Consider the following 26,266-nt stretch of genomic DNA (forward strand, 5'->3'; position numbering starts at 1 on the left):
CAAAAAACAACAAACGTGACAAAACCGAAAACAGTCCCGTGTGGCACTAAAACCTGACCGATGTACATTTCAAAGATAAGAAAGATCTTAGCTTGAGAATGAATCAAGGATTGTAATATTTCTAGCTAGGCAAGAACGTTTAGAGATTCATTATTTAGGTCACAAGGGTCATGACTTTTGTGAAAGTGAAAGTGGAGCACACATTTTAAATTTAAAATGGTTGCCTTCCAAACCTTGGGGGATAGTAGCATATATAATCTTTAACCTTTATTTAACCAGGCAAGTCAGTTAAGAACAAATTGTTATTTAGAATGACAGCCTACCCCGGCCAAACCCGGACCACGCTGCGCCTATTGTGAGCTGCCCTATGGGACTACCAATCATGGCCGGATTGTGATACAACCTGGGATCAAACCAGGGTCTGTAGTGACACCTGTAGCACTGAGATGCAGTGCCTTAGACTGCTGCGCCACTCGGGAGTCCATCAGTTGAAAGTATGGGTTAATGATTCAACAATCAGGGAGGCAGAGAGCTGCAGCAAACATGGATCATATCAGCCCCAGTGGATTATTGTACATGAATCTTAAGCAGGGCATCTAGCACATCACAGTGAGTTGTTGCAATGACAACAAAAGATTCACTAGAAGTTGAATCTGGAAGAGGGAAAAGCAGTCGATTGATTGATCAGTGTAAATTAAACCACAGTTTCTCTCAAAATAAAAAGCCTGCCAAGATAAAATGATGATAAAAAAGCACCACGTGTCCCAGTGTTCTCCGCTATGACGCCAGAGTCAGACAGAACTTGCTTAGGCAGGAAAGAAGAGGAATTTGTATGCTTCAGTACATTTAATGTTTTCCCCCAAAAAATGTACGATCACCAGCAGAGTCAGACATAGAGCTTAAAAAGCTTTCTGAACTTAGATAGTACGTCTGTTTCTCAGTTGTCAATCTCAGAAAGATTGCCAGACAACTACACAGTCACTTTTCCTTGCTTTGGCCCAGGCCTGATTTCTCATCTGAATGAGCTCAGATAGCTCAGAAGAAAACCAAGGGTTAACTTTATCTTTGACTCTGAATTATCTGAAAGGGGACCAGATTGTCTGCAGGGGACCGGAGTGGCTGCCAATGCTCCATTCTGGATGTGCACAGGAGGCCTGGGTGTGGCTCCTGTTGCAGGGTTGGAGCTGCCATGGGGGGCAGGAATGATACATGGTGTGGACTGCATCATGTGGTGCACTACCCTCAACAGTGTTTTACCAGACCCTAGGGTAGTTGTCGGTGCTGTGTAGAGCTGGGCTGAGTTGAGGTGGGCCTGGTCTGATAGAGCTTTGCTGTGATGGGCCGGGTGTGGCTGACCTTGTCAGAGGCAGGCCTGGTCTGGTCGCATGGGAGGGAGGTTGCAGGGGGATTTGAAGAGGGTACTGGAGAGGGGCCTCTTTGACTTTGTGCGGCTTGGGCATAGCTCATTGTATCTGCATGCAGTTCCTTAGGGAAAAGTGGTGGAGGGTGGTGGTGGTGGGGGGGCAGTGTTGCTGGCTGTTCTCCAGTCTCTGTGAGGCGCCATCAGATGCAGGTCTAAAGAAGTGTCTGATTTATCTCAGGGAGTTGATGGCTGGTCTGCAGCTCCTGATCTTATCTCTCTTGATTCTTGAAAGTGTTGGACTCCCCTCCCTCTTTTCTTTCCATCTTCTCTCTCTCTCTCTCTCTCTCTCTCTCTCTCCCTCTCTCTCTCTCTCTCTCTCTCTCTCTCTCTCTCTCTGTCTCTCTCTCTCTCTCTCTCTCTCTCTCTGTCTCTCTGTCTCTCTCTCTCTCTCTGTCTCTCTCCCTCTCTGTCTCTCTGTCTGTCTGTCTGTCTCTCTCCCTTTCTCTCTCTCCCTTTCTCTCTCTCCCTTTCCCTCTCTCCCTTTCCCTCTCTCTCTCCCGCTCCCTCTCTCCCCTTACCTGTAGTCATGGCTCTACATCAGGGGTGTCAAAGTCAATCAGGAAACGGGCCGTATTGAAAATACGAAAGGAATTTGCGAGCCAGACATACATAGCTTATTGTTTGTTTTTACCAAAAAAAGTAAAAACCTGAATACAACTGCTGCCCAAACAGGCCATTGTTTTATTCTGACAAATATGACGCTTTATAATGTCCACTTACATAATAATGTGCCTTTGAGCAATGCACTTAACCCAAATTGCTCTTGTAAGTCGCTCTGGATAAGAGTGTCTGCTAAATGGCGTAAATCTTAACGTTTATCCTGGACACTGATATTAACACAATGAACATATACTACATTTGGTATGGTTACATGAGACAGAAGTTTACTTAAGGCAACAATGAACAGAGAGTGGTTGGCCGGGCATATAACGCAAACATTTAGCCAAAAGGTTGTGCGTTCGAATCTCCTCACAGACAACTTTAGCATTTTTGCTAATTAGCAACTTTTGAACTACTTACTACTTTGTAGCTACTTTGCAACTACTTAGCATGTTAGCTAACCTAATAACCCTAACCTTAACCCTTAACCCTAACCTTAACCCTTTAGCTAACCCTTCCCTTATCCCTGACCCTTACCTTAACCCTTTGACGAAACTACTAACCTTAACCCTAACCTTAACCTTAACCCTAACCTCTAGCCTAGCTAACATTAGCCCACTAGCTAACGTTAGCAATAACAAATTGAAATTCGTAACATATCATATGAATTGTAATTTGTAACACATCATACCAAATGGATGAAGGACATCCACAAATTCATAAATAATACATGAAACATAATATATTATGCAAAAAGGAGTGTATACAATGTAACCTACAGATATACATTTCATAAGAATTACACATTTATGGCATTTTTATGGTATAGTTTTCTCTTTATTTAACCCGCCTGCCCCCCACCCACCCTTCATTCACAGAATATTTCATAACCCTTAACACTCCACCTCCCCCTCTCTCTCCTCTTACCTGTACTGTGTACAGTACTCTCCCCAGTGTCTCTCTAGCTACCTGTATAGTGTACAGTACTCCGCCCAGTGTCTCTCTAGCTACCTGTACTGTGTACAGTACTCTCCCCAGTGTCTCTCTAGCTACCTGTATAGTGTACAGTACTCCGCCCAGTGTCTCTCTAGCTACCTGTACTGTGTACAGTACTCTCCCCAGTGTCTCTCTAGCTACCTGTATAGTGTACAGTACTCCGCCCAGTGTCTCTCTAGCTACCTGAAATGTTTGCATATCCCCTCTTTCACCCCCCCTCCCCCTCTCTCTTCTCTTACCTGTAGTGTGTGTAGTACTCTCCCCAGTGTTTCTCTGGCAGCCAGGAAGTTCTCCTTTTGTACGTTGACCTTGATGCTGGCCACCCCATCAGTGATAAGGCGCCGGCCCAGAGCAAACGCCTCAGAGTTGAAGTGATGGGCTGGGCTGTTAGAATAAATATTATGATCAATTGGTTTTATATAGAAAACGACTGTAGGAGTGATATACCAAATGTTCACTTGGGCTGGCACAATAATGACAATGATTAATTGTTTAAATAGTTCAAATATTAGATACGCTAGAAGAAGGGTATAGGAGAGATGCACATCCTAAATGTTTACAATAATGAGCTTAGGAATATTAGTTAAAACTATTCTTGAGGATAGGGTGCAGAGTTTTCACTTAGGGAAAAATAGCGTGCGCAATTTCAACTTCGTGCTACTCATCCCCAGAATATAAGATATGCATATTATTAGTAGATTTGGATAGAAAACACTCTGAAGTTTCTAAAACTGTTTGAATCATATCTGTAAGTATAACAGAACTTATATAGCAGTCAAAACCCTGAGGACTAACTTTTTTATTGTTAAGTTCCTGTATGTTCAATGGATTGTCATGGGCAAACCAGAATTCTAATCAGTATACACGCAGTTTCTACTGCTTCCACTGGATGTCGCCATTGTATGGAAAAAGGTTAAGGTTTTTCAATAGTCAACTGAGAAAGATATTGACCCGGAAGTGGTGACGTCGTGTGTTTATGTTTGAGAGTTGAGCAAGACTTGAAAAGTACCGTGAGTTTGTTGATATCCTTTATTGAAAACAGATTGACCTGTCTTCAATTTGATCGATTATTAACGTTTACAAATACCTTAAGTTGTATTACAAAAGTACTTTGAAATGTTTTGGCAAAGTTTAGAGGTAATTTTTTTTAGATATTTTGTCGTGATTTTGCGCAAATTGAACGCTGTTTTTCCTGGTACAACGGCGCCAAATAAATGGACAATTTGGATATATATGGACGGAATTAATCGAACTAAAGGACCATTTGTGATGTTTATGGGACATATTGGAGTGCCAACAAAAGAATCTCGTCAAAGGTAATGCATGTTTTATATTTTATTTCTGCGTTTTGAGTAGCGCCGGCATGGTTGAAATATGCTTCTCTCTCTTTGTTTACTATGGTGTATCCTCAGATAATAGCATCGTTTGCTTTCGCCGAAAAGCCTTTTTGAAATCTGACATGTTGGCTGGATTCACAACGAGTGTAGCTTTAATTTGGTATCTTATATGTATAATTTAATAAAGTTTGATTTTATAGATTTTTTTTGAATCTGGCGCTCTACATTTTAACAGGCTGTTGGGACGCAAGCGTCCCACCGATCCCAGAGAGGTTTTAAATTAAGATTTAAAAAAACGTAAACTCAGGAAAAAAAGAAACGTCAATTTTTCAGGACCCTGTCATTCAAAGATAATTCGTAAAAATCCAAATAACTTCACAGATCTTCATTGTAAAGGGTTTAAACACTGTTTCCCATGCTTGTTCAATGAACCATAAACAATGAATGAACATGCACCTGTGGAACGGTCGTTAAGACACTAACAGCTTACAGACGGTAGGAAATTAAGGTCACAGTTATGAAAACTTAGGACACTAAAGAGGCCTTTCTACTGACTCTGAAAAACATCAAAAGAAAGATGCCCAGGGTCCCTGCTCATCTGCGTGAACGTGCCTTAGGCATGCTGCAAGGAGGCATGAGGACTGCAGATGTGGCCAGGGCAATAAATTGCAATGTCTAAACTGTGAGACGCCTAAGACAGTGCTACAGTGAGACAGGACGGACAGCTGATCATCCTCGCAGTGGCAGACCACGTGTAACAACACCTGCACAGGATCGGTACATCCGAACATCACACCTGCGGGACAGATACAGGATGGCAACAACAACTGCCCGAGTTACACCAGGAACGAACAATCCCTCCATCAGTGCTCAGACTGTCCGCAATAGGCTGAGAGAGGCTGGACAGAGGGCTTGCAGGCCTGTTGTAAGGCAGGTCCTCACCAGACATCACCGGCAACAACGCCGCCTATGGGCACAAACCCACCGTCGCTGGACCAGACAGGACTGGCAAAAAGTGCTCTTCACTGACAAGTCGTGGTTTTGTCTCGCCAGGGGTGATGGTCGGATTCGTGTTTAACGTCGAAGGAATGAGCGTTACACTGAGGCCTGTACTCTGGAGCGGGATCGATTTGGAGGTGGAGGGTCCATCATGGTCTAGGGCGGTGTGTCACAGCATCATCGGACTGAGCTTGTTGTCATTGCAGGCAATCTCAATGCTGTGCGTTTCAGGGAAGACATCCTCCTCCCTCATGTGGTACCCTTCCTGCAGGCTCATCCTGACATGACCCTCCAGCATGACAATGCCACCAGCCATACTGCTTGTTCTGTGCGTGATTTCCTGCAAGACAGGAATGTCAGTGTTCTGCCATGGCCACCAAAGAGCCCAGATCTCGGGCCTGTTGGATCGGAGCATGAGGGCTAGGCCCATTCCCCCCAGAAATGTCCGGGAACCTGCAGGTGCCTTGGTGGAAGAGTGGGGTAACATCTCACAGCAAGAACTGGCTAATCTGGTGCAGTCCATGAGGAGGAGATGCACTGCAGTACTTAATGCAGCTGGTGGCCACACCAGATACTGACTGTTACTTTTGATTTTGACCCCCGCTTTGTTCAGGGACGCATTATTCAATTTCTGTTAGTCACATGTCTGTGGAACTTGTTCAGTTTATGTCTCAGTTGTTGAAAAATGTTATGTTCATACAAATATTTACACGTTTTCTGAAAATAAAGCAGTTGACAGTGAGAGGACGTTTCTTTTTTTGCTGAGTTTATGTTGCTTTTCCTTTGCTACTTCCAAGCACTCCAAGCATTTTACATAATAAGGGAACCTCATCCTCTATCAATGTAGCACCAACCTGTTGACATAATAAGGGAACCTCATCCTCTATCAATGTAGCACCAACCTGTTGACATAATAAGGGAACCTCATTCTCTATCAATGTAGCACCAACCTGTCGACATAATAAGGGAACCTCATCCTCTATCAATGGAGCACCAACCTGTTGACATAATAATTGAACCTCATCCTCTATCAATGGAGCACCAACCTGTTGACATAATAAGGGAACCTCATCCTCTATCAATGGAGCACCAACCTGTTGACATAATAAGGGAACCTCATCCTCTATCAATGGAGCACCAACCTGTTGACAAAGTCTCTGTCCACCTGAGCATTCTGTACGTAGATCTCATTCAGGGCAGATTTGAATTTAGCTGCTGACACTTCACCTGTTGCTTTGGGTCCCAGGCAGGCCTGGACCAGCTCCTCTGCAGAATTGCCCTACATCGAAAGGTCAGAGGTCAAAGAGTAGAGGTTAGAAATCAGCCAATCAGAATTGAGGGAAAGGTAGATAAAGAAAATCACATTTAGATAAAAGAAAATCTTAACACTCATTCTGACACACAACTCTTCTCTCTCTCTCTCTCTCTCTCTCTCTCTCTCACACACACACACATGCACACTCACACGCAGATGCACATGCACACACACACACACACACACACTTACCGTGGGGGTGAAGTCTCGTCGCTCTGACTCTGCGATGGCTCGGCACACCTCTGTGACCTTCTGTAGCACAGCTTTTTCTGTGATGCTGACGTGGGTGGAGTCTCCGTCCCCAATGGGAGAAAACGCCCAGGCTCCTCCTGATAGGACCAGGGCCAAGAAGGACATGACTAGCACTGGTGACATCATCAGTCTGTGGGAGTGGGTGGTGGGTGGGGGTGTGAGTGAGAGTGAGAGAGCAAGAGACAGAGAAAAAGAGAGAGAGTGAGACTGCCATCATCATCATCATCATCATGAAGTGGGATTTCATTATCAACAACTGTAAGGAAATCCCTGACCCAGCCCCTGTTGTTAAATCTCTTGGCCACATCCCAACATGCCCTATAATAAAGTTAGTAGACAGAAGCATCTTCACGAAACATGATTAAAATATAATAAGACATTGGCATACCTAATTAGAGACCGTTTTTTAGCCCCTGTCCTGGCACATAGTACATTCCCTGTTACCACACTTCAATCAGTGTAAATGAAGGGGAGGAGACAGGTTAAAGAAGCCTTGAGACAATTAAGACATGGATTATGTATGTGTGCCATTCAGAGGGTGAATGGGCAAGACAAAAAAAAATGCCTTTGAACAGGGTGTGGTAGTAGATGCCAGGTGCGCCGGCTTGTGTCAAGAACTGCAACGCTGCTGGATTTTTCACGCTCAACAGTTTCCGGTGTAAATCAAGAATGGTCCAACACCCAAAGGACACACCTTGACTTCTTAAGGCTGCTCTGAGGGCATCTCAGTATTAGTGTTCCTGTTTGGTTTTCTCTGTGAATATCCTTTAGCTGTATAGCTATTTATTGAAGACCTTTAGTTCCTCAAGGACTTGAACCTGATCGAACATCTCTGGAGAGACCTGAAAACTGCTGTGCAGCGACGCTCCCCATCCAACCTGACAGAGCTTGAGAGGATCTGCAGAGAAGAATGGGAGAAACTCCCCAAATACAGGTTTGCCAAGCTTGTAGTGTCATACCCAGGAAGACTCGAGGCTGTAATCGCTGCCAAAGGTGCTTAAACAAAGTACTGAGTAAAGTGTCTGAATACTTATGTAAATGTAATACTTAAGTTTTTTATTTTTAATAAAAACAGTTTTTGCTTTGCCATTATGGGATATTGTGTATGGATTGATTGGGGGGGGGGGGGACTATTTAATACATTTTAGAATAAGGCTGTAACGTAACATAATGTGGAAAAAGTCAAGAGGTCTGAATACTTTTCGAATGCACTTTATGTATATATATATAGATACAGTACCAGTCAAAAGTTTGGAAACACCTACTCATTTATTATTTATTATTTATTTTTACTGTTTTCTACATTGTAGAATAATGGTAAAGACATCAAAACTATAAAATAACACATATGGAATCATGTAACCAAAAAAGTGTTGAACAAATCATTTCATTTGTGAGATTCTTCAAAGTAGCCACCCTTTGCCTTGATGACAGCTCTGCACACTGTTACTCAACTGTAAATCCATAGCAAGGTACATTTATGGTTTTAGTTTCACAGGAAGTCTGATGAGATTACTATTGATTTTAGAGAAACGGGATTACATTGATTATGAACTCTGGATGGTAACATCATTCTTCAACCAGGAAGTGGAGACCGATGACTAGGGAGTGGATGGTTCCAACTTGATGGTGTAATATGGTTTCCTTTACTTCACAAGGCAGACGGTGACAGTATCAGAGGGTTCTGCCCCCTGAGTGAGGTGTATCTGTTATGTTGTCATGGTAACATAGTAGGACTCAAAGGGGATTTTATAAGGGATGGTGTTGGGCAGGTCACAGGGTCAGAGGTCACAGGGTCAGGGATAGCAGTTGATAACTGATAACAGTATATTCAGTTGATACAGTGAAGCTACTAATAACCACCACTAGATGGAGTCAGAGAGGACATTTTTCCATTAGTTTCAGTGAAGCTACTGATAACCACCACTAGATGGAGTCAGAGAGGACATTTTTCCATTAGTTTCAGTGAAGCTACTGATAACCACCACTAGATGGAGTCAGAGAGGACATTTTTCCATTAGTTTCAGTGAAGCTACTGATAACCACCACTAGATGGAGTCAGAGAGGACATTTTTCTATTCAGTTGATACAGTGAAGCTACTGATAACCACCACTAGATGGAGTCAGAGAGGACATTTTTCTGTATCATTATAATGGGCGTGGTGGTGCATGTTTTTGGTTGTTTTTTAGGGGGGATTTTCTGCTTCTTTCTAAACGACACATATAAATAATATGTTTAATTCATAACACATCCTTTTAATTTTAAACTCTTAAACTGTTGATGAACGTATTTCTTCCTGTGTATTGATTTTCAAATCTCCTGACCCTCATATTATCTGGTCTTGCATCAAATAAACATTTGTTCTGCCTATTTTCCATGCCTAGTACAACAACAGTGTGTGTACACATTACTGTTCCCATAATGTAAAGATGAGAACATTGAAAAGGGGACAACATTTAAGTTTAAAGCTAAATTCTGTGATTGGTACATCATCATGAGAATTACTTTAAATACGTTTTTTTTGTTTTTACAATGGCAGACTGCCCCTTTAATCTCATGAAACTGTCCCAGTATTTTGTTTCTGTACTGTAATGTGTCCTAGAGCAACAGGACTCAAGCCATATGACTGCAGTGCACTTTGGCATTCATATACAACATTGATTTTGACATTTGCAAAAACGCATGACGAGCATCATCTAACACAATTAAAATGAAATTATTCACACGGTCCTTATTTCTCCCTTCAAAAGACACGTGAAACCTGAAAACCCTCCTTCACACATGTACACGTTACACACCATCTGTCAGAATTAAAACATGTTCATTTTCCATCTTAAAATGCACAAACATTCATCCTTACCTTGTTTTTCACGCTTTTACTTCCTCTAAACCCCTTCAATCTCTACCCATCCCCACACACACAGACCACGCCCCCTCTTTCACACATACCACAGCCCCTCTTTCACACACCCACCCCTCACCCCTCTTTCACACACCCACCCCTCACCCCCATTTTCACACACCCACCCCCTCATTCTCTCATTGGTCTCTCTCCCTCCTTTCCTCTCTCCCCCTCCTTCCCTCTCTCGCTCCACCCCTTATGGTGACGAGCCCTGAAATAATGAGTGAGTGTCTGTGTGAAACGGGGTAAGAGAAAGAGACAGAGGTGTAGAAAGAGACAGAGGTGTAGAAAGAGACAGAGGAGTAGAAAGAGACAGAATAGAAAGAGACAGAGGTGTAGAAAGAGACAGAGGTGTAGAAAGAGACAGAGGTGTAGAAAGAGACAGAGGAGTAGAAAGAGACAGAATAGAAAGAGACAGAGGTTTAGAAAGAGACAGAATAGAAAGAGACAGAATAGAAAGAGACAGGTGTAGAAAGAGACAGAATAGAAAGAGACAGAGGTGTAGAGAGACAGAGGAGTAGAAAAAGACAGAGGTGAAGAAAGAGACAGAATAGAAAGAGACAGAGGTGTAGAAAGAGACAGAGGTGAAGAAAGAGACAGAATAGAAAGAGACAGAGGTGTAGAAAGAGACAGAGGAGTAGAAAGAGACAGAGGTGTAGAAAGAGACAGAATAGAAAGAGACAGAGGTGTAGAAAGAGACAGAGGTGTAGAAAGAGACAGAGGAGTAGAAAGAGACAGATGTGTAGAAAGAGACAGAGCAGGAACCATAGATGTCTGTGACAGAGCGAGCAGGATCATCATGCACTGAGGAGGGGGACGACTTTAATCAAACCACCTGAATACTGGAATGACTGAAAGAAGACAACATTCCTACAACTGAGAATACTACAGTTTGCTTGGTGAGTGTAACCAGAGCTAACTCATCATCAGTAGCTACAGGTACAGAGAGATAGTCTCAGAAGGTACAGTAGTTAGTATGACTACACTAGTTATTATTCCAGGTCTCAGTATCAACAGTAGTTAGTATGACTACACTAGTTATTATTCCAGGTCTCAGTAGTAACAGTAGTTACTATGACTACACTAGTTATTATTCCAGGTCTCAGTAGTAACAGTAGTTAGTTGCCAGATAGCAGTATTATGACTAGCAGTGTTAAGGTGTTGTTTATAAGCAACCTTTAATCTGAACACTTTCATTCTACCTATTTAAAACAACATATAAACAAAGTGTAGATATAGAAAACACAAAGATGTAATATAAATCTGGTAGCATTTCCACCCTGGCCCGTTAGACACCCGGCTGCTCTTCTATAAACTGGTTGATACACTACTGATGACGGAATATAACCCTATTGTAATGAGAACCATGATGTTATGTAATAACTATTACATGATGCAATAATATCTGCCACTTAGCAGACGCTTTTATCCAAGGCGTACGTGTGGGTGGCCATGGGAATCCTGCCACAATCCTGCCATTGTAAGCTCACTACACCATGTGCAGTGCTGTATTCCGTCATCTGAAGTTCATTAGGGATGCCAGGCAGTGTACATTTTGCAGTAGCTTGGTGGTAGTTCAAATAGTAAATTAAAATCTAGTTAGTGTTTTCAGTAGTTAATTGCTTTATGGGTGAAGTAGGCAATAATTTCCTTTCAGATTCTCACTCGAATCATTGTTTTCAAGTTAAACAGGCTAAATTACACGTTCTGTTAACAGACGACCTCAAAGGGTTCTGTTCTTGCAATTTGAATAGTATGACATTTCAGATTTACATATGATAATCTTTCACTGAGTATTTTGGATGTAGTGAACTTCCTTTTCAGTGTAACTTCAGTTAAGGAAACTATACTGAACAAAAATGTAAACGCAACATGTAAAGTGTTGGTCCCATGTTTCATGAGCTGAATAAAAGATACCAGACATTTTCCAAACGAACAAAAAAGCTTACGTCCCTGTTAGTGAGCATATCTCTTTTATCAAGATCATCCATCCACATGACAGATGTAGCATATCAAGAAGCTGATTCAACAGCATGATCGTTACACAGGTGCACCTTGGGAGCATTGGTAGCCAGCAGCATCCCACCCTGCATCCCACTGCTGGCTTTCCTCTGAAGCTAAGCGGGGTTAGTCCTGGTCAGTCCCTGGAAGGGAGACCAGATTTAGCTGGAAGTGGTGTTGGTGGGCTGGTAGGCGCCACCCCTTTCCTCTATTCTAAAATTAATATTCCAATGCCCTGGGACATTGCAAGGTGCTGTCTTTTGAATGGGACTTTAAACAGGTGTCCTGACTCTCTGTGGTCACTAAAGATACCATGGCACTTATTGTAAGAGTTGGGGTGTTAACCCTAGTGTCCTGGCTAAATTCCCAATGTGGCCCTCATACTGTCACCTTATCACCCGCAGCTTATGACTGGCTCATTCATCCCTCTCCCCTGTAACTATTCCCCAGGTTGTTGCTGTAAAGGAGAATGTATTCTCAGTCAACTTACCTGGTAAAATAAGGAATAAAAAAAGTGGCTTATGGTAGAGAAATGAACATTCAATTCCCTGGCAACAATGTTGTTTTAGAGAATTTGGGAGTACGTCCAACCGACCTCACAACCGCAGACCACGTGTAACCACGCCAGCCTAGAACCTCCACATCCGGCTTCTTCACCTGCTGGATTGTCTGAGACCAGCCACCCTTGACAGCTGATGAAACTGAGAAGTATTTCTGTCTGTTATAAAGCCCTTTTGTGGGGAGAAACTCATTCTGGTCGGCTGGGTCTGGCTCCCCTGCCCAGTCATGAAATCTATAGATTAGGGCTTATGAATTTATTTCATTTGACTGATTTCCTTATATGAATTGCAACTCATTAAAATTGTTAAAATTGTTTCATGTTGCATTTATATTTTTGTTCAGTATACATTTTTCTTAAGGGTAACTTTAGTGTAGCTTAACTTCTTCAAGTGTGAAGAAATTGGTAGCTTGGTAAACTATACTTTCAGAGTAGCTTCTCCAACAATGCTGCCAGGTTAGGAGAAATGTGGATGATGGGATGTTACTCCCGAGTGGTGATGTCATTTTGTTCCAGAGTGGTGATGTCATTTTGTTCCAGAGTGGTGATGGGATGGTTTTCCAGAGTGGTGATGTCATGTTGTTCCAGAGTGGTGATGTCATGTTGTTCCAGAGTGGTGATGTCATGTTGTTCCAGAGTGGTGATGTCATGTTGTTCCAGAGTGGTGATGTCATGTTGTTCCAGAGTGGTGATGTTTTTCCAGAGTGGTGATGGGATGGTTTTCCAGAGTGGTGATGTCATGTTGTTCCAGAGTGGTGATGTTTTTCCAGAGTGGTGATGGGATGGTTTTCCAGAGTGGTGATGTCATGTTGTTCCAGAGTGGTGATGTCATGTTGTTCCAGAGTGGTGATGTCATGTTGTTCCAGAGTGGTGATGTCATGTTGTTCCAGAGTGGTGATGTTTTTCCAGAGTGGTGATGGGATGGTTTTCCAGAGTGGTGATGTCATGTTGTTCCAGAGTGGTGATGTCATGTTGTTCCAGAGTGGTGATGTCATGTTGTTCCAGAGTGGTGATGTCATGTTGTTCCAGAGTGGTGATGGGATGTTGTTCCAGAGTGGTGATGTCATGTTGTTCCACAGTGGTGATGTCATGTTGTTCCAGAGTGGTGATGTCATGTTGTTCCAGAGTGGTGATGTCATGTTGTTCCAGAGTGGTTATGTCATGTTGTTCCAGAGTGGTGATGTCATGTTGTTCCAGAGTGGTGATGTCATGTTGTTCCAGAGTGGTGATGGGATGTTGTTCCAGAGTGGTGATGTCATGTTTTTCCAGAGTGGTGATGTCATGTTGTTCCAGAGTGGTGATGTCATGTTGTTGTTGTTCCAAGTGGTGATGTCATGTTGGTGTTGTTCCAGAGTGGTGATGTAATGTTGTTCCAGAGTGGTGATGTCATGTTGTTCCACAGTGGTGATGTCATGTTGTTCCAGAGTGGTGATGTCATGTTGTTCCAGAGTGGTGATGGGATGTTGTTCCAGAGTGGTGATGTGATGTTGTTCCAGAGTGGTGATGTCATGTTGTTCCACAGTGGTGATGTCATGTTGTTCCAGAGTGGTGATGTGATGTTGTTCCAGAGTGGTGATGTCATGTTGTTCCAGAGTGGTGATGTCATGTTGTTCCAGAGTGGTGATGGGATGTTGTTCCAGAGTGGTGATGTCATGTTTTTCCAGAGTGGTGATGTCATGTTGTTCCAGAGTGGTGATGTCATGTTGTTGTTGTTCCAAGTGGTGATGTCATGTTGTTGTTGTTCCAGAGTGGTGATGTAATGTTGTTCCAGAGTGGTGATGTCATGTTGTTCCACAGTGGTGATGTCATGTTGTTCCAGAGTGGTGATGTGATGTTGTTCCACAGTGGTGATGTGATGTTGTTCCACAGTGGTGATGTCATGTTGTTCCAGAGTGGTGATGGGATGTTTTTCCAGAGTGGTGATGTCATGTTGTTCCACAGTGGTGATGTCATGTTGTTCCAGAGTGGTGATGTCATGTTGTTCCAGAGTGGTGATGTCATGTTGTTCCAGAGTGGTGATGTCATGTTGTTCCAGAGTGGTTATGTCATGTTGTTCCAGAGTGGTGATGTCATGTTGTTCCAGAGTGGTGATGTAATGTTGTTCCAGAGTGGTGATGTAATGTTGTTCCAGAGTGGTGATGTCATGTTCTTCCAGAGTGGTTATGTCATGTTGTTCCAGAGTGGTGATGTCATGTTGTTCCAGAGTGGTGATGTCATGTTGTTCCAGAGTGGTGATGTCATGTTGTTCCAGAGTGGTGATGTCATGTTGTTCCAGAGTGGTGATGTCATGTTGTTCCAGAGTGGTGATGTCATGTTGTTCCAGAGTGGTGATGTCATGTTGTTCCAGAGTGGTGATGTCATGTTGTTCCAGAGTGGTGATGTCATGTTGTTGTTGTTCCAGAGTGGTGATGTCATGTTGTTGTTGTTCCAGAGTGGTGATGTAATGTTGTTCCAGAGTGGTGATGTCATGTTGTTCCACAGTGGTGATGTCATGTTGTTCCAGAGTGGTGATGTAATGTTGTTCCAGAGTGGTGATGTCATGTTGTTGTTGTTCCAGAGTGGTGATGTCATGTTGTTGTTGTTCCAGAGTGGTGATGTAATGTTGTTCCAGAGTGGTGATGTCATGTTGTTCCAGAGTGGTGATGTCATGTTGTTCCAGAGTGGTGATGTAATGTTGTTCCAGAGTGGTGATGTCATGTTGTTGTTGTTCCAGAGTGGTGATGTCATGTTGTTGTTGTTCCAGAGTGGTGATGTCATGTTGTTCCAGAGTGGTGATGTCATGTTGTTCCAGAGTGGTGATGTCATGTTGTTGTTGTTCCAGAGTGGTGATGTCATGTTGGTGCAGAGTGGGTGGATTTATTTAAGTCAACTAACCAGGATGTCTAGCTGTTCATGTACAGGCATGGCATGCTAACATGTATTTAGTCTGGGTACTTTACACTGCAATTTGACAGGATTGTGGGGGAGGTGTGTGAGAGAGATGAAAGACTTGTGTGACAGAATGAATGTTTATATGTTTTAATCTAAGTGAGATTTTTTAAAATATATACGCTGCCTTCAATGCTGATTGGCTGACATCTAACCTCTAACCTCGTGCGCACCCCCCATCCCATCCCCACCTCACCCCCCATCCCATCCCCACCTCACCCCCATCCCATCCCCACCTCACCCAAATGGACTTGCCATGACACAGTTCTACTGTTGTTATGTTGATTTCATAGTCTGATTAAATCATTAAATGGTATCTTTAAACCACTGGCTTTCACCCCCCTGACTTTGGCTTTGACATGCCTGTGTGTTTTTAACACGCCCTGTCTGTCGGAATTGCACAAGTGCTCAGTCATACCAAGACCTGGTCTGGTATGCAGCTAGGGGATATACTACAGCAACAAGTTCTGACATGTTGTTGCCACAGGAGGGAAAACCAAATGTTTTGACAGAGATCAGATCATCCACTGATACTCTACTCCTCATGAAGCGCTAGAGAAAACATGAGGAGGATATAGAGACAGGAAGTGGTGCTTCAACAGTAGTAAGAGGCTATATATAGTAGAGGGGTGGGATTCATATTCACACACTCCTCATGTTTTCTCTACTTCTACATCATCAGAGTTAACAGAGACCTAACAGCTGGGGAGAGTTAACAGCACATGTTTCATTTGCAGTGGGCATTACTGTCAGTCCTCAAAGATTAAATGACTCTACTGTTTGAGAATGTTTGACATTTTCATCACGTTTTCTCATCAAAGTAGATAAAAACACCCACAGTCAGGATGATCTGATCTCTGTCAAAACAGACCTTTTTAAGGAGTTTTTGAAAATATTTGGTTTTCCCCACTGTGACAACATGTCAAAACATGTCACACACTCCTTCCCTGCTTCCTCGGTAGCCAACAGTAAGACGTCACGACATAGAGAGAGATACAGAGTAATACAAATACTTGAATCACCTTTGACAGTTAGATGGGTCATGATTTACATATTCAGGTTACTTGGTACAGTTGCAGACAGTTAGATGGGTCATGATTTACATATTCTGGTTACTTGGTACAGTTGCAGACAGTTAGATGGGTCATGATTTACATATTCAGGTTACTTGGTACAGTTGCAGACAGTTAGATGGGTCATGATTTACATATTCAGGTTACTTGGTACAGTTGCAGACAGTTAGATGGGTCATGATTTACATATTCTGGTTACTTGGTACAGTTGCAGACAGTTAGCTGGGTCATGATTTACATATTCAGGTTACTTGGTACAGTTGCAGACAGTTAGATGGGTCATGAATTACATATTTAGGTTACTTGGTACAGTTGCAGACAGTTAGATGGGTCATGATTTACATATTCAGGTTACTTGGTACAGTTGCAGACAGTTAGATGGGTCATGATTTACATATTCTGGTTACTTGGTACATTTACATTTTTACATTTAAGTCATTTAGCAGACGCTCTTATCCAGAGCGACTTACAAATTGGTGCATTCACCTTATGATATCCAGTGGAACAACCACTTTACAATAGTGCATCTAACTCTTTTAAGGGGGGGGGGGGGGGGGGTTAGAAGGATTACTTTATCCTATCCTAGGTATTCCTTAAAGAGGTGGGGTTTCAGGTGTCTCCGGAAGGTGGTGATTGACTCCGCTGACCTGGCGTCGTGAGGGAGTTTGTTCCACCATTGGGGTGCCAGAGCAGCGAACAGTTTTGACTGGGCTCTTCCTCCTCCTTCCCCGGGAGGAAGAGCAGCTCCGTCTTGCCGAGGTTCAGCTTGATACAGTTGCAGACAGTTAGATGGGTCATGATTTACATATTCAGGTTACTTGGTACAGTTGCAGACAGTTAGATGGGTCATGATTTACATATTTAGGTTACTTGGTACAGTTGCAGACAGTTAGATGGGTCATGATTTACATATTCAGGTTACTTGGTACAGTTGCAGACAGTTAGATGGGTCATGATTTACATATTCAGGTACTTGGTACAGTTGCAGACAGTTAGATGGGTCATGATTTACATATTTAGGTTACTTGGTACAGTTGCAGACAGTTAGATGGGTCATGATTTACATATTCAGGTTACTTGGTACAGTTGCAGACAGTTAGATGGGTCATGATTTACATATTCAGGTTACTTGGTACAGTTGCAGACAGTTAGATGGGTCATGATTTACATATTTAGGTTACTTGGTACAGTTGCAGACAGTTAGATGGGTCATGATTTATATATTCAGGTTACTTGGTACAGTTGCAGACAGTTAGATGGGTCATGATTTACATATTTAGGTTACTTGGTACAGTTGCAGACAGTTAGATGGGTCATGATTTACATATTTAGGTTACTTGGTACAGTTGCAGACAGTTAGATGGGTCATGATTTACATATTCAGGTTACTTGGTACAGTTGCAGACAGTTAGATGGGTCATGATTTATATATTCAGGTTACTTGGTACAGTTGCAGACAGTTAGATGGGTCATGATTTATATATTCAGGTTACTTGGTACAGTTGCAGACAGTTAGATGGGTCATGATTTACATATTCAGGTTACTTGGTACAGTTGCAGACAGTTAGATGGGTCATGATTTATATATTCAGGTTACTTGGTACAGTTGCAGACAGTTAGATGGGTCATGATTTACATATTCAGGTTACTTGGTACAGTTGCAGACAGTTAGATGGGTCATGATTTACATATTCAGGTTACTTGGTACAGTTGCAGACAGTTAGATGGGTCATGATTTATATATTCAGGTTACTTGGTACAGTTGCAGACAGTTAGATGGGTCATGATTTATATATTCTGGTTACTTGGTACAGTTGCAGACAGTTAGATGGGTCATGATTTATATATTCAGGTTACTTGGTACAGTTGCAGACAGTTAGATGGGTCATGATTTACATATTCAGGTTACTTGGTACAGTTGCAGACAGTTAGATGGGTCATGATTTACATATTCAGGTTACTTGGTACAGTTGCAGACAGTTAGATGGGTCATGATTTATATATTCAGGTTACTTGGTACAGTTGCAGACAGTTAGATGGGTCATGGACACTCAAGGTCATGGAACATCTTTACATCGTACAAAGGCAGTGTTTCTCAATCCTGGTCCCGGGGACCAAAAGGGGTGCGCGCACCTCTGCCTCCGTCCCGCCACACACCCAACCTCAATGAAAGGCTTTGGGATTCGTAGAATAGAGAGTGTGAGATGTGTAAATATAATCAATTCGTCTCAAAGTTTATGAGACAAAATCAAATGTTTTCAAAGACAGAATAAAACAAATGTTTTGACAGAGATCAGATCATCCACTGACTGTGGGTTTGTTTTTAGAAAACATGATGAACATTTCAACCATTCTCAAACAGTAGTCATTTCATCGTTGAGGACTGACAGTAAAACTGATATTTGAAAATAAAAGAAACCTTAACCTGACAACAAATGAGATATTGGCAAAACAAACTTGTGAACTTGCAAATGAAACATGTGCTGTTAACTCTCCTCAGCTGTTAGGTCTCTGTTAACTCTCCCCAGCTGTTAGGTCTCTGTTAACTCTCCCCAGCTGTTAGGTCTCTGTTAACTCTCCCCAGCTGTTAGGTCTCTGTTAACTCTCCCCAGCTGTTAGGTCTCTGTTAACTCTCCCCAGCTGTTAGGTCTCTGTTAACTCTCCCCAGCTGTTAGGTCTCTGTTAACTCTCCCCAGCTGTTAGGTCTCTGTTAACTCTCCCCAGCTGTTAGGTCTCTGTTAACTCTCCCCAGCTGTTAGGTCTCTGTTAACTCTCCCCAGCTGTTAGGTCTCTGTTAACTCTCCCCAGCTGTTAGGTCTCTGTTTACTCTCCCCAGCTGTTAGGTCTCTGTTAACTCTCCCCAGCTGTTAGGTTTCTGTTAACTCTCCCCAGCTGTTAGGTCTCTGTTAACTCTCCCCAGCTGTTAGGTCTCTGTTAACTCTCCCCAGCTGTTAGGTCTCTGTTAACTCTCCCCAGCTGTTAGGTCTCTGTTAACTCTCCCAAGCTGTTAGGTCTCTGTTTACTCTCCCCAGCTGTTAGGTCTCTGTTAACTCTCCCCAGCTGTTAGGTCTCTGTTAACTCTCCCAAGCTGTTAGGTCTCTGTTTACTCTCCCCAGCTGTTAGGTCTCTGTTAACTCTCCCCAGCTGTTAGGTCTCTGTTAACTCTCCCCAGCTGTTAGGTTTCTGTTAACTCTCCCCAGCTGTTAGGTCTCTGTTAACTCTCCCAAGCTGTTAGGTCTCTGTTTACTCTCCCCAGCTGTTAGGTCTCTGTTAACTCTCCCCAGCTGTTAGGTCTCTGTTAACTCTCCCTAGCTGTTAGGTCTCTGTTAACTCTCCCCAGCTGTTAGGTCTCTGTTAACTCTCCCAAGCTGTTAGGTCTCTGTTTATTCTCCCCAGCTGTTAGGTCTCTGTTAACTCTCCCCAGCTGTTAGGTCTCTGTTTACTCTGTCTTCTTCTCTGACTATCGGTCTGTCTCTGAGCGTGCGGACGTGCAGATGTGCATGACTGTGTCTGTCTCACTGACTCACTAAATTAAATCAACTCACTGGTGCAATTAGGCAACAATCTCTGTCTTCCAATGAATTAAAATGTTACATTCAATTCTGTTCAAAATCCGTCAAGACAGAAATTCCAATGATTCCAGCAGCAAATAATTTGTAAAAGTATGGATGTCACCAGTTCTGGTCAGTCAGTACACAGTTGTCCAAAATAAATAATCCAAATGATGAAACCACAAATATATTCCAGTAGGACTAAATGCGTCCACATACATATGTTCTGTTTGCTCCTAACAGAACTTGGCGAAGCGAAGCGACTGTCTCATGCTCCCTAAAGACCTTTGCATGTTAAATTAGAAAAAAGCAGCAATATTACTGTTGTTTGTCCCTCTTGAGCCACCGTAGCAACAGCATAGCCAGAAATAGCCAGAAACAGCATAGCCAGAAGCACTTCCTCAAAATTAATCTAAGCTAAATCTGGAATTAATTTTGATGTTTTTTTGGCCGAAAAGGTCTTAGTTGCGCAATTTTACATCGAGGTAACACTTCATGTTCCCCAACTTCTACTAGGAGTAGTACTGCTGACCAATCACCAATGACTTCGGTTACCTAACCCTAATCCTAACGAAAAAAATGTAAGTGCACGAACAGCGGAAGACCAAAACTAACAAAAACGTCACAAAATGTTATCATAATACATGCCCAAACTGTTTCAAATGTAAAGCATACGGTAAGCTTAAGAAACAGCCATCCAAACTTGCAGTAACAGTAACAGGTGTGAGCAATCAGTTGGCAAAGTCATTCCCATGAAGGACTACAATACTTGCCATTGTTTTCGAGTACAGTATTTTTCCCAGTAAGGTTTTGCAAGCAGGATAATAAGGGTTCCAAGGTTTCCAAAACGCATGAACAGGAAAAGACTTGGTCCACCCCACATCAATGATGAGGATCTTAAAGTTGTTAATACTGTAGTTGAATGTAATCACAGTTAAGGTCGTGAGTCATGAGTACCCTATTTACAAGCCATATGTGGATTATTTCATGTAATGGAAAAAATATAGGCCCAGTAGTGGCTTTCTGCCCACTACAGTACCTGTATGGTACCTGTCTGTCTGTCTGTACATGGAAAAGACTCATGGTTAATGTCACCAGATGCCACAATGACATTACATGTCACTCGTCTAATTCTCCCTCCCACCTCTTTCTGTCACGCTCTCTCTCTCTCTCTCTCTCTCTCACTATTTCTCTCTTTCTGTCACCCTTTATCCTTATCTGTGTCTCTCTGTCTCTCTCTCCCCTCCCTTCCCCTCCCCTCCCTCTCTCTCTCTCTCTCTCTCTCTCTCTCTCTCTCTCTCTCTCTCTCTCTCTCTCTCTCTCTCTCTCTCTCCAGAGCCCTACTGTCTAGCTCCTCCTCCTCTCTGGTCTGCCCTTTCTACAACAGCATATATACCACCCATTCATCTTTCCCTCCAGAGCCAAGACTTCAAACTCTCCTCCACTTCCTCATCACTCTCCTCCAGGATGTTCAACTCCTCCTCCTCTGCGGTCTGTCCTCTCCTCCAGACCATGCTGAACCACTCTCTAAACAACAACACGGGGGTCAACATGGTGGTGGTGTGTGTCCATGGCCTGGTCTCCTGTCTGGGTATCCTGGAGAACGCTCTGGTCCTCTGGGTGGTCGGCTTCCGCCTGCGCCGCCGGTAGGTTGGCTGGTGGTGTGTGGTTGCTGTGTGTGTGTGGTGGGGGGTTTCTTTGTGTGTGTGGGCGGCTTGCTGTGTGTGTGTGCATGTGTGTTCACAGCAGGGTTTGGCTCAATTCTAAAGGAAGGCAGTCAGTTCAGGAAGTGATTTGAATAAACAATGCAGAAATGTAAAAACTTTTGAAAGAAATAGCTTCTGCTTTTCAGTTTATTGAGAAGTTACGGAAAATAAATGTCATTATTTTATACTATTGAATTGTAATTTTAGTTGACTTCCTGAATTGTCTGCTTTCTACCCTGGTTCACAGGTAGTCTCAGTGTAGCGTTTTCTGCTTAGACAGTGTGTGTGGCGTCCGGAGGGACCAGAATAATGTTGGCAATAACGTGAATCCCCTTCTTTTTTCTTCACAGGACCGTGGCCTCTGTCTGGGTTCTCAACCTGGCCCTGTCAGACTTCCTGGCTACTCTGACTCTCCCTCTCTTTACACACTACCTGCACTCCTCTCACAGCTGGGAGCTGGGAGGTAGGCCCATATATCAGTCACCATTAGCGGAGTTGCCAACAACCAGTTGGGATATAACAGTTCAGGGATATAACCTAGCTTCCCTTTCTGCTCAAATCCAGAGGTGGGAACCCTGCTCAGGCATTTTATTCTATAACCGCTGCGTTGGGTAGATGTGAATTCTACTTCTATGTGACGTCCTAATAATAGTGGGTCCCAGATAAAATGGCTGACAAATTCTGCCATTCTGATGACATGGGGCTTTATGACATCAGCCTCTCCATTGTTGTGTCTATAGGTACGCCTACGGTGAAATACATGAACAGCAATACGTAGGAGCCAAACTAGTCAGCCACTGACAGTGTGCATTAAATATATATGTATACTGTATGTACAAGATATGTATGACATGGGAATTGGTAATGAACACTACATACACAAAAGTATGTGGACACCCTTTCAAATGAGTGGATTTGGCTATTTCAGCCACACCCGTTGCTGACAGGTTTATAAAATCAAGCACACACCATGCAATCTCCATAGACATTTGCATTAGAACGGCCTTACTGAAGAACTCAACGTGGCAACGTCATAGGATGCCACCTTTCCAACAAGTCAGTGTCACATTTCTGTCCTGCTAGAGCTGCCCCAATCCACTCTAAGTGCTGTTATTGTGAAGTGGAAACGTCTAGGAGCAACAACGGCTCAGTCACAAAGTGGTAGGCCACAGAAACTCACATAATAGGACTGCTGAAGCGCTTAGCGCATAAAAATCGCCTCTGGAAGCCACTTCAGCACAAGAACAGTTAGTCAGGAGCTTCATGAAATGCGTTTCCATGGCAAAGCAGCCGTACACAAGCCTAAGATCACCATGCGCAATGCCAAGCATCGGTTGGAGTGGTGTAATGCTCGCCGCCATTGGACTCTGAAGCAGTGGAAACGCTTTCTCTGGCCTTATGCATCACGATTCAACATCTGGCAGTCTGATGGACGAATCTGTGTTTGGCAGATGCAAGGATAACACTACCTGCCCCAATGCATTGTGCAAACTGTAAAGTTTGGTGGAGGAGGAATAATGGTCTGGGGCTGTTTTTCATGGTTCGGGCTAGGCCCCTTAGTTCCAGTGAAGGGAAATCTTAACGCTACAGCATAAAATGACATTCTAGACAATTCTGTGCTTCCGACTTTGTGGCAAAAGTTTGGTGAAGGCCCTTTGCTGTATCAGCATGACAATGCCCCCGTGCGAGTGGAGGATGTTATAGCAGCAAATAGGGAACCAACTCCATATTGATGCCCATGATTTTGGAATGAGATGCTTGATGAGCAGGTGTCCACATACTTTTGGTCATGTAGTGTATAGATAGATATGCAAAATAATAGTGTATGTGTCACATTTTTTATTTAACCTGTATTTAACTAGGCAAGTCAGTTAAGAACAAATTCTTATTTACAATGACGGCCTACACCGACCAAACCCTCCCCTAACCCGGACGACGCAGGGCCAATTGTGCGGCGCCCGATGGGACTCCTGATCACGGCCGGTTGTGATACAGCCCGTGATCGAACCCGGGTCTGTAGTGACGCCTCTAGTACTGCGATGCAGTGCCTTAGACCGCTTCGCCACTCGGCCCCACATGAGATACGCCATTGTTGTTTACTATACAGCAGTATAGCAGTACTGTTTTCCCTTCGGGAACAATAAAGTTGATCCTATCCTCTAGGTCCGCTGTGCACCGCCCAGTCCTCAGTCTTCTTCCTCAACATGTTTGTGTCAGCCTTCCTCCTGGCGGCCATTTCTCTGGACCGCTGTCTCCTGGTGGCGCGGCCCGTCTGGAGCCAGAACCACCGCTCCATTAACGCCGCCTGGAAGGTTTTACTTTCTGTTTTGTTACGTCATTAGTTCTGTTACGTCATTAGTTGTGTTACGTCATTAGTTCTGTTACGACATTAGTTTTGTTCCGTCATTAGTTCTGTTACGTCATTAGTTCTGTTACGTCATTAGTTCTGTTACGTCATTAGTTCTGTTACGTCATTAGTTCTGTTACGTCATTAGTTCTGTTACGTCATTAGTTTTTTTACGTCATTAGTTCTGTTACGTCATTAGTTTTGTTACGTCATTAGTTCTGTTACGTCATTAGTTCTGTTACGTCATAAGTTCTGTTACGTCATTAGTTTTGTTACGTCATTAGTTCTGTTACGTCATTAGTTCTGTTACGTCATTAGTTTTGTTACGTCATTAGTTCTGTTACATCATTCGTTTTGTTACGTCATTAGTTCTGTTTTCGTACGTTGATGATGTAATTATATAATGTATTATGATGACCTGTGAGCGTTTCCAGTGTCTCTGTGTTTAATCATCAATAGGGTGTTGCCCGTTGTTGTAATATTGTGGACACTTTAATAATAACTATGTCTAAGGGGCATAAAGCAGAAGACGTTCTGTTAGACATCCATGCACTGGACAATAAAGTCATCTTCTAATCTTCTTTCTCTTCTTCCAAGGTGTGTGCTTTGGGCTGGTTGTGGGCGGCGGCCAACACCTTCCCTTACTTCCTGTTCCGGGTGGTGACGGAGAAGACGGACGGAAGGAAGCTCTGCTACCACCATTTTGGATTGTACTCGTCACCAGGGACGCTAGAGAGGGACTGTAGGGTACGGCAGGCGGCAACCGCCGTGTCCAAGACATTCCTGGCGTTCCTACTCCCCCTAGTGGTGATTGCAGGGAGCTACGCTCTCTTTGGCATCAGTCTGAGCCAGAGGAGGAAGAGGAGGAGGAAGTACAGCAGTAGTAGACTCACCGGGGCTTTGATTGTTACCAATGTGGAACGCAGAGAGTCAAAACCCAACACAAACACAAACACCAAACGCTCCACCCCCAACCCAAAAGGCTCCACCCCTACCTCCACTTCCGAGCCCGGCCTATCCCGTGGCTTCACCAAAATGGTGACATCAGTCATCGCGACGTTCGCCCTCTGCTGGGCGCCCTATCACGTGTTCTGCCTCATCGAGGTTGCCGCCCAGTACTGGCCGACCAAGGTCGTGTTGGTGGAGGTGGGGTTGCCAATGGCGACGACCTTTGCCTTCCTGAACCCGGTGTTAAACCCGGTGCTGTACGCGTTCAGCTGTCCCAACTTCTGCATCCGGATCAGACAGAGTCTGGGGGCGCTGATGGAAGGACTGGTGGAGGAGGGAGGGATGGGTGGAGCAGGAGGAGGGGGGCTGAGTATCAGGAAGGGGTGGAGGAAGGGAAGGGGGAGCCTGGGGGGGAACTCATCATCGTCACCAAGCTGTCTGGGGACTCCAGGTTCTCCGTGTCTCCAGGTAGACCATCTGCCCTCCTCTGCCTCCATCAACCACAACTCCAAAGCCAGTTGTGGACATCTGGAGCAAGGAGAGGACACTCTGAACTGACTATATACTCTGAATGAGAAAACGTTGTTGACATCAACTGAGACAATAAGAATCACCTCTGTTGTTCTGCTGGCCTCCAGGAGTCCTTCCTGTGCTGTATGTTACTACATCCTGTCCTAATGTTTAACTGGTCCTCAACAACTGTGAGTGTTTAACTAGTTGTTTCTGTTTAACTTGAATTTGATTTTTTTTGTGACCGTTTATAGAATATTAATATGATAACTAAATGATCTGGCACTTCACAAAGAGTTCATTCTCTGAAATAATTTTGGTGGATATTGTGTGTGTGTGTTCTTGAAAGCAGTTATCTATCAATAAAGGAATCAATCAGAATGTGATTATCAATCCCTTTTAACATCAGCAGTTTCACTCTCCAGAGCAGTCTGTTTTCTGTATTTATATTGTGTATGATGCTGTTGACCATGTTGACTGCGTGTCTGTATTCTGTCTGTGCATTGTCTGTTGCTGGCAGCACCTGGCCACTAAGTCACATTCTGGGTTTGTGTTAATGTTCTTGGCAAATAAAGTGATTGTGATTGTATCACACCCAGAGAGCAGTAGCTACATACAAGTAGGACCTGTCACATCCCAGACCTGTAGGCTAACAACACTCACTGATTGTGACTGTATCACACCCAGAGAGCAGTAGATACATACAAGCAGGACCTGTCACATCCCAGACCTGTAGGCTAACAGCACTCTCAGTTCAAACAGCTGACCCTTTCATCACATTTCAGCACCGTTGGTTTGGATCAATTAAATATATGATC

The 26,266-nt window shown here is 43.5% G+C and overlaps 2 protein-coding genes across 5 annotated transcripts; one reads left to right on the top strand and one right to left on the bottom strand.

The window, feature by feature from the left end:
• Positions 1–1,263: 1,263 nt before the first annotated feature.
• On the bottom strand, positions 1,264–9,873 carry LOC139579764 (von Willebrand factor A domain-containing protein 7-like). The gene is made up of 5 exons (XM_071408584.1): positions 9,784–9,873; positions 6,863–7,052; positions 6,498–6,634; positions 3,259–3,403; positions 1,264–1,377 (listed from the first exon to the last, which is right to left on the bottom strand). Exons 2-5 carry the CDS (start codon positions 7,046–7,048, stop codon positions 1,264–1,266), a joined length of 582 nt encoding a protein of 193 aa, XP_071264685.1. The 5' UTR covers positions 7,049–7,052; positions 9,784–9,873.
• Positions 9,874–10,079: 206 nt separating this feature from the next.
• LOC139579403 (prostaglandin D2 receptor 2-like) lies at positions 10,080–26,037 on the top strand. Of its 4 annotated transcripts, none has more exons than XM_071407993.1 (5): positions 10,080–10,724; positions 21,274–21,583; positions 21,994–22,106; positions 23,807–23,955; positions 24,588–26,037. In XM_071407993.1, exons 2-5 carry the CDS (start codon positions 21,405–21,407, stop codon positions 25,494–25,496), a joined length of 1,350 nt encoding a protein of 449 aa, XP_071264094.1. In that variant the 5' UTR covers positions 10,080–10,724; positions 21,274–21,404; the 3' UTR covers positions 25,497–26,037. The 4 variants fall into 4 exon arrangements, with proteins under 4 accessions (XP_071264094.1, XP_071264095.1, XP_071264096.1 ...); XM_071407994.1 differs by having other exon boundaries at positions 21,404–21,583; XM_071407995.1 differs by having other exon boundaries at positions 21,447–21,583.
• Positions 26,038–26,266: the final 229 nt, after the last annotated feature.

This window comes from Salvelinus alpinus, chromosome 6, assembly GCF_045679555.1.
Source record: "Salvelinus alpinus chromosome 6, SLU_Salpinus.1, whole genome shotgun sequence".
Taxonomy (NCBI): Eukaryota; Metazoa; Chordata; class Actinopteri; order Salmoniformes; family Salmonidae; genus Salvelinus; species Salvelinus alpinus.

Excerpts from the sequence above, each read along its gene's own strand:
- LOC139579764 (XM_071408584.1), bottom strand. The coding sequence starts at position 7,048 with ATGATGTCACCAGTGCTAGTCATGTCCTTCTTGGCCCTGGTCCTATCA. Across the intron at positions 6,635-6,862 it reads GACGAGACTTCACCCCCACG|GGCAATTCTGCAGAGGAGCT; the intron begins GTAAGTGTGTGT and ends CTTTCGATGTAG. Across the intron at positions 3,404-6,497 it reads GACAGAGACTTTGTCAACAG|CCCAGCCCATCACTTCAACT; the intron begins GTTGGTGCTCCA and ends TTATTCTAACAG.
- LOC139579403 (XM_071407993.1), top strand. The coding sequence starts at position 21,405 with ATGTTCAACTCCTCCTCCTCTGCGGTCTGTCCTCTCCTCCAGACCATG. Across the intron at positions 21,584-21,993 it reads GGCTTCCGCCTGCGCCGCCG|GACCGTGGCCTCTGTCTGGG; the intron begins GTAGGTTGGCTG and ends TTTTCTTCACAG. Across the intron at positions 23,956-24,587 it reads CCATTAACGCCGCCTGGAAG|GTGTGTGCTTTGGGCTGGTT; the intron begins GTTTTACTTTCT and ends TCTTCTTCCAAG.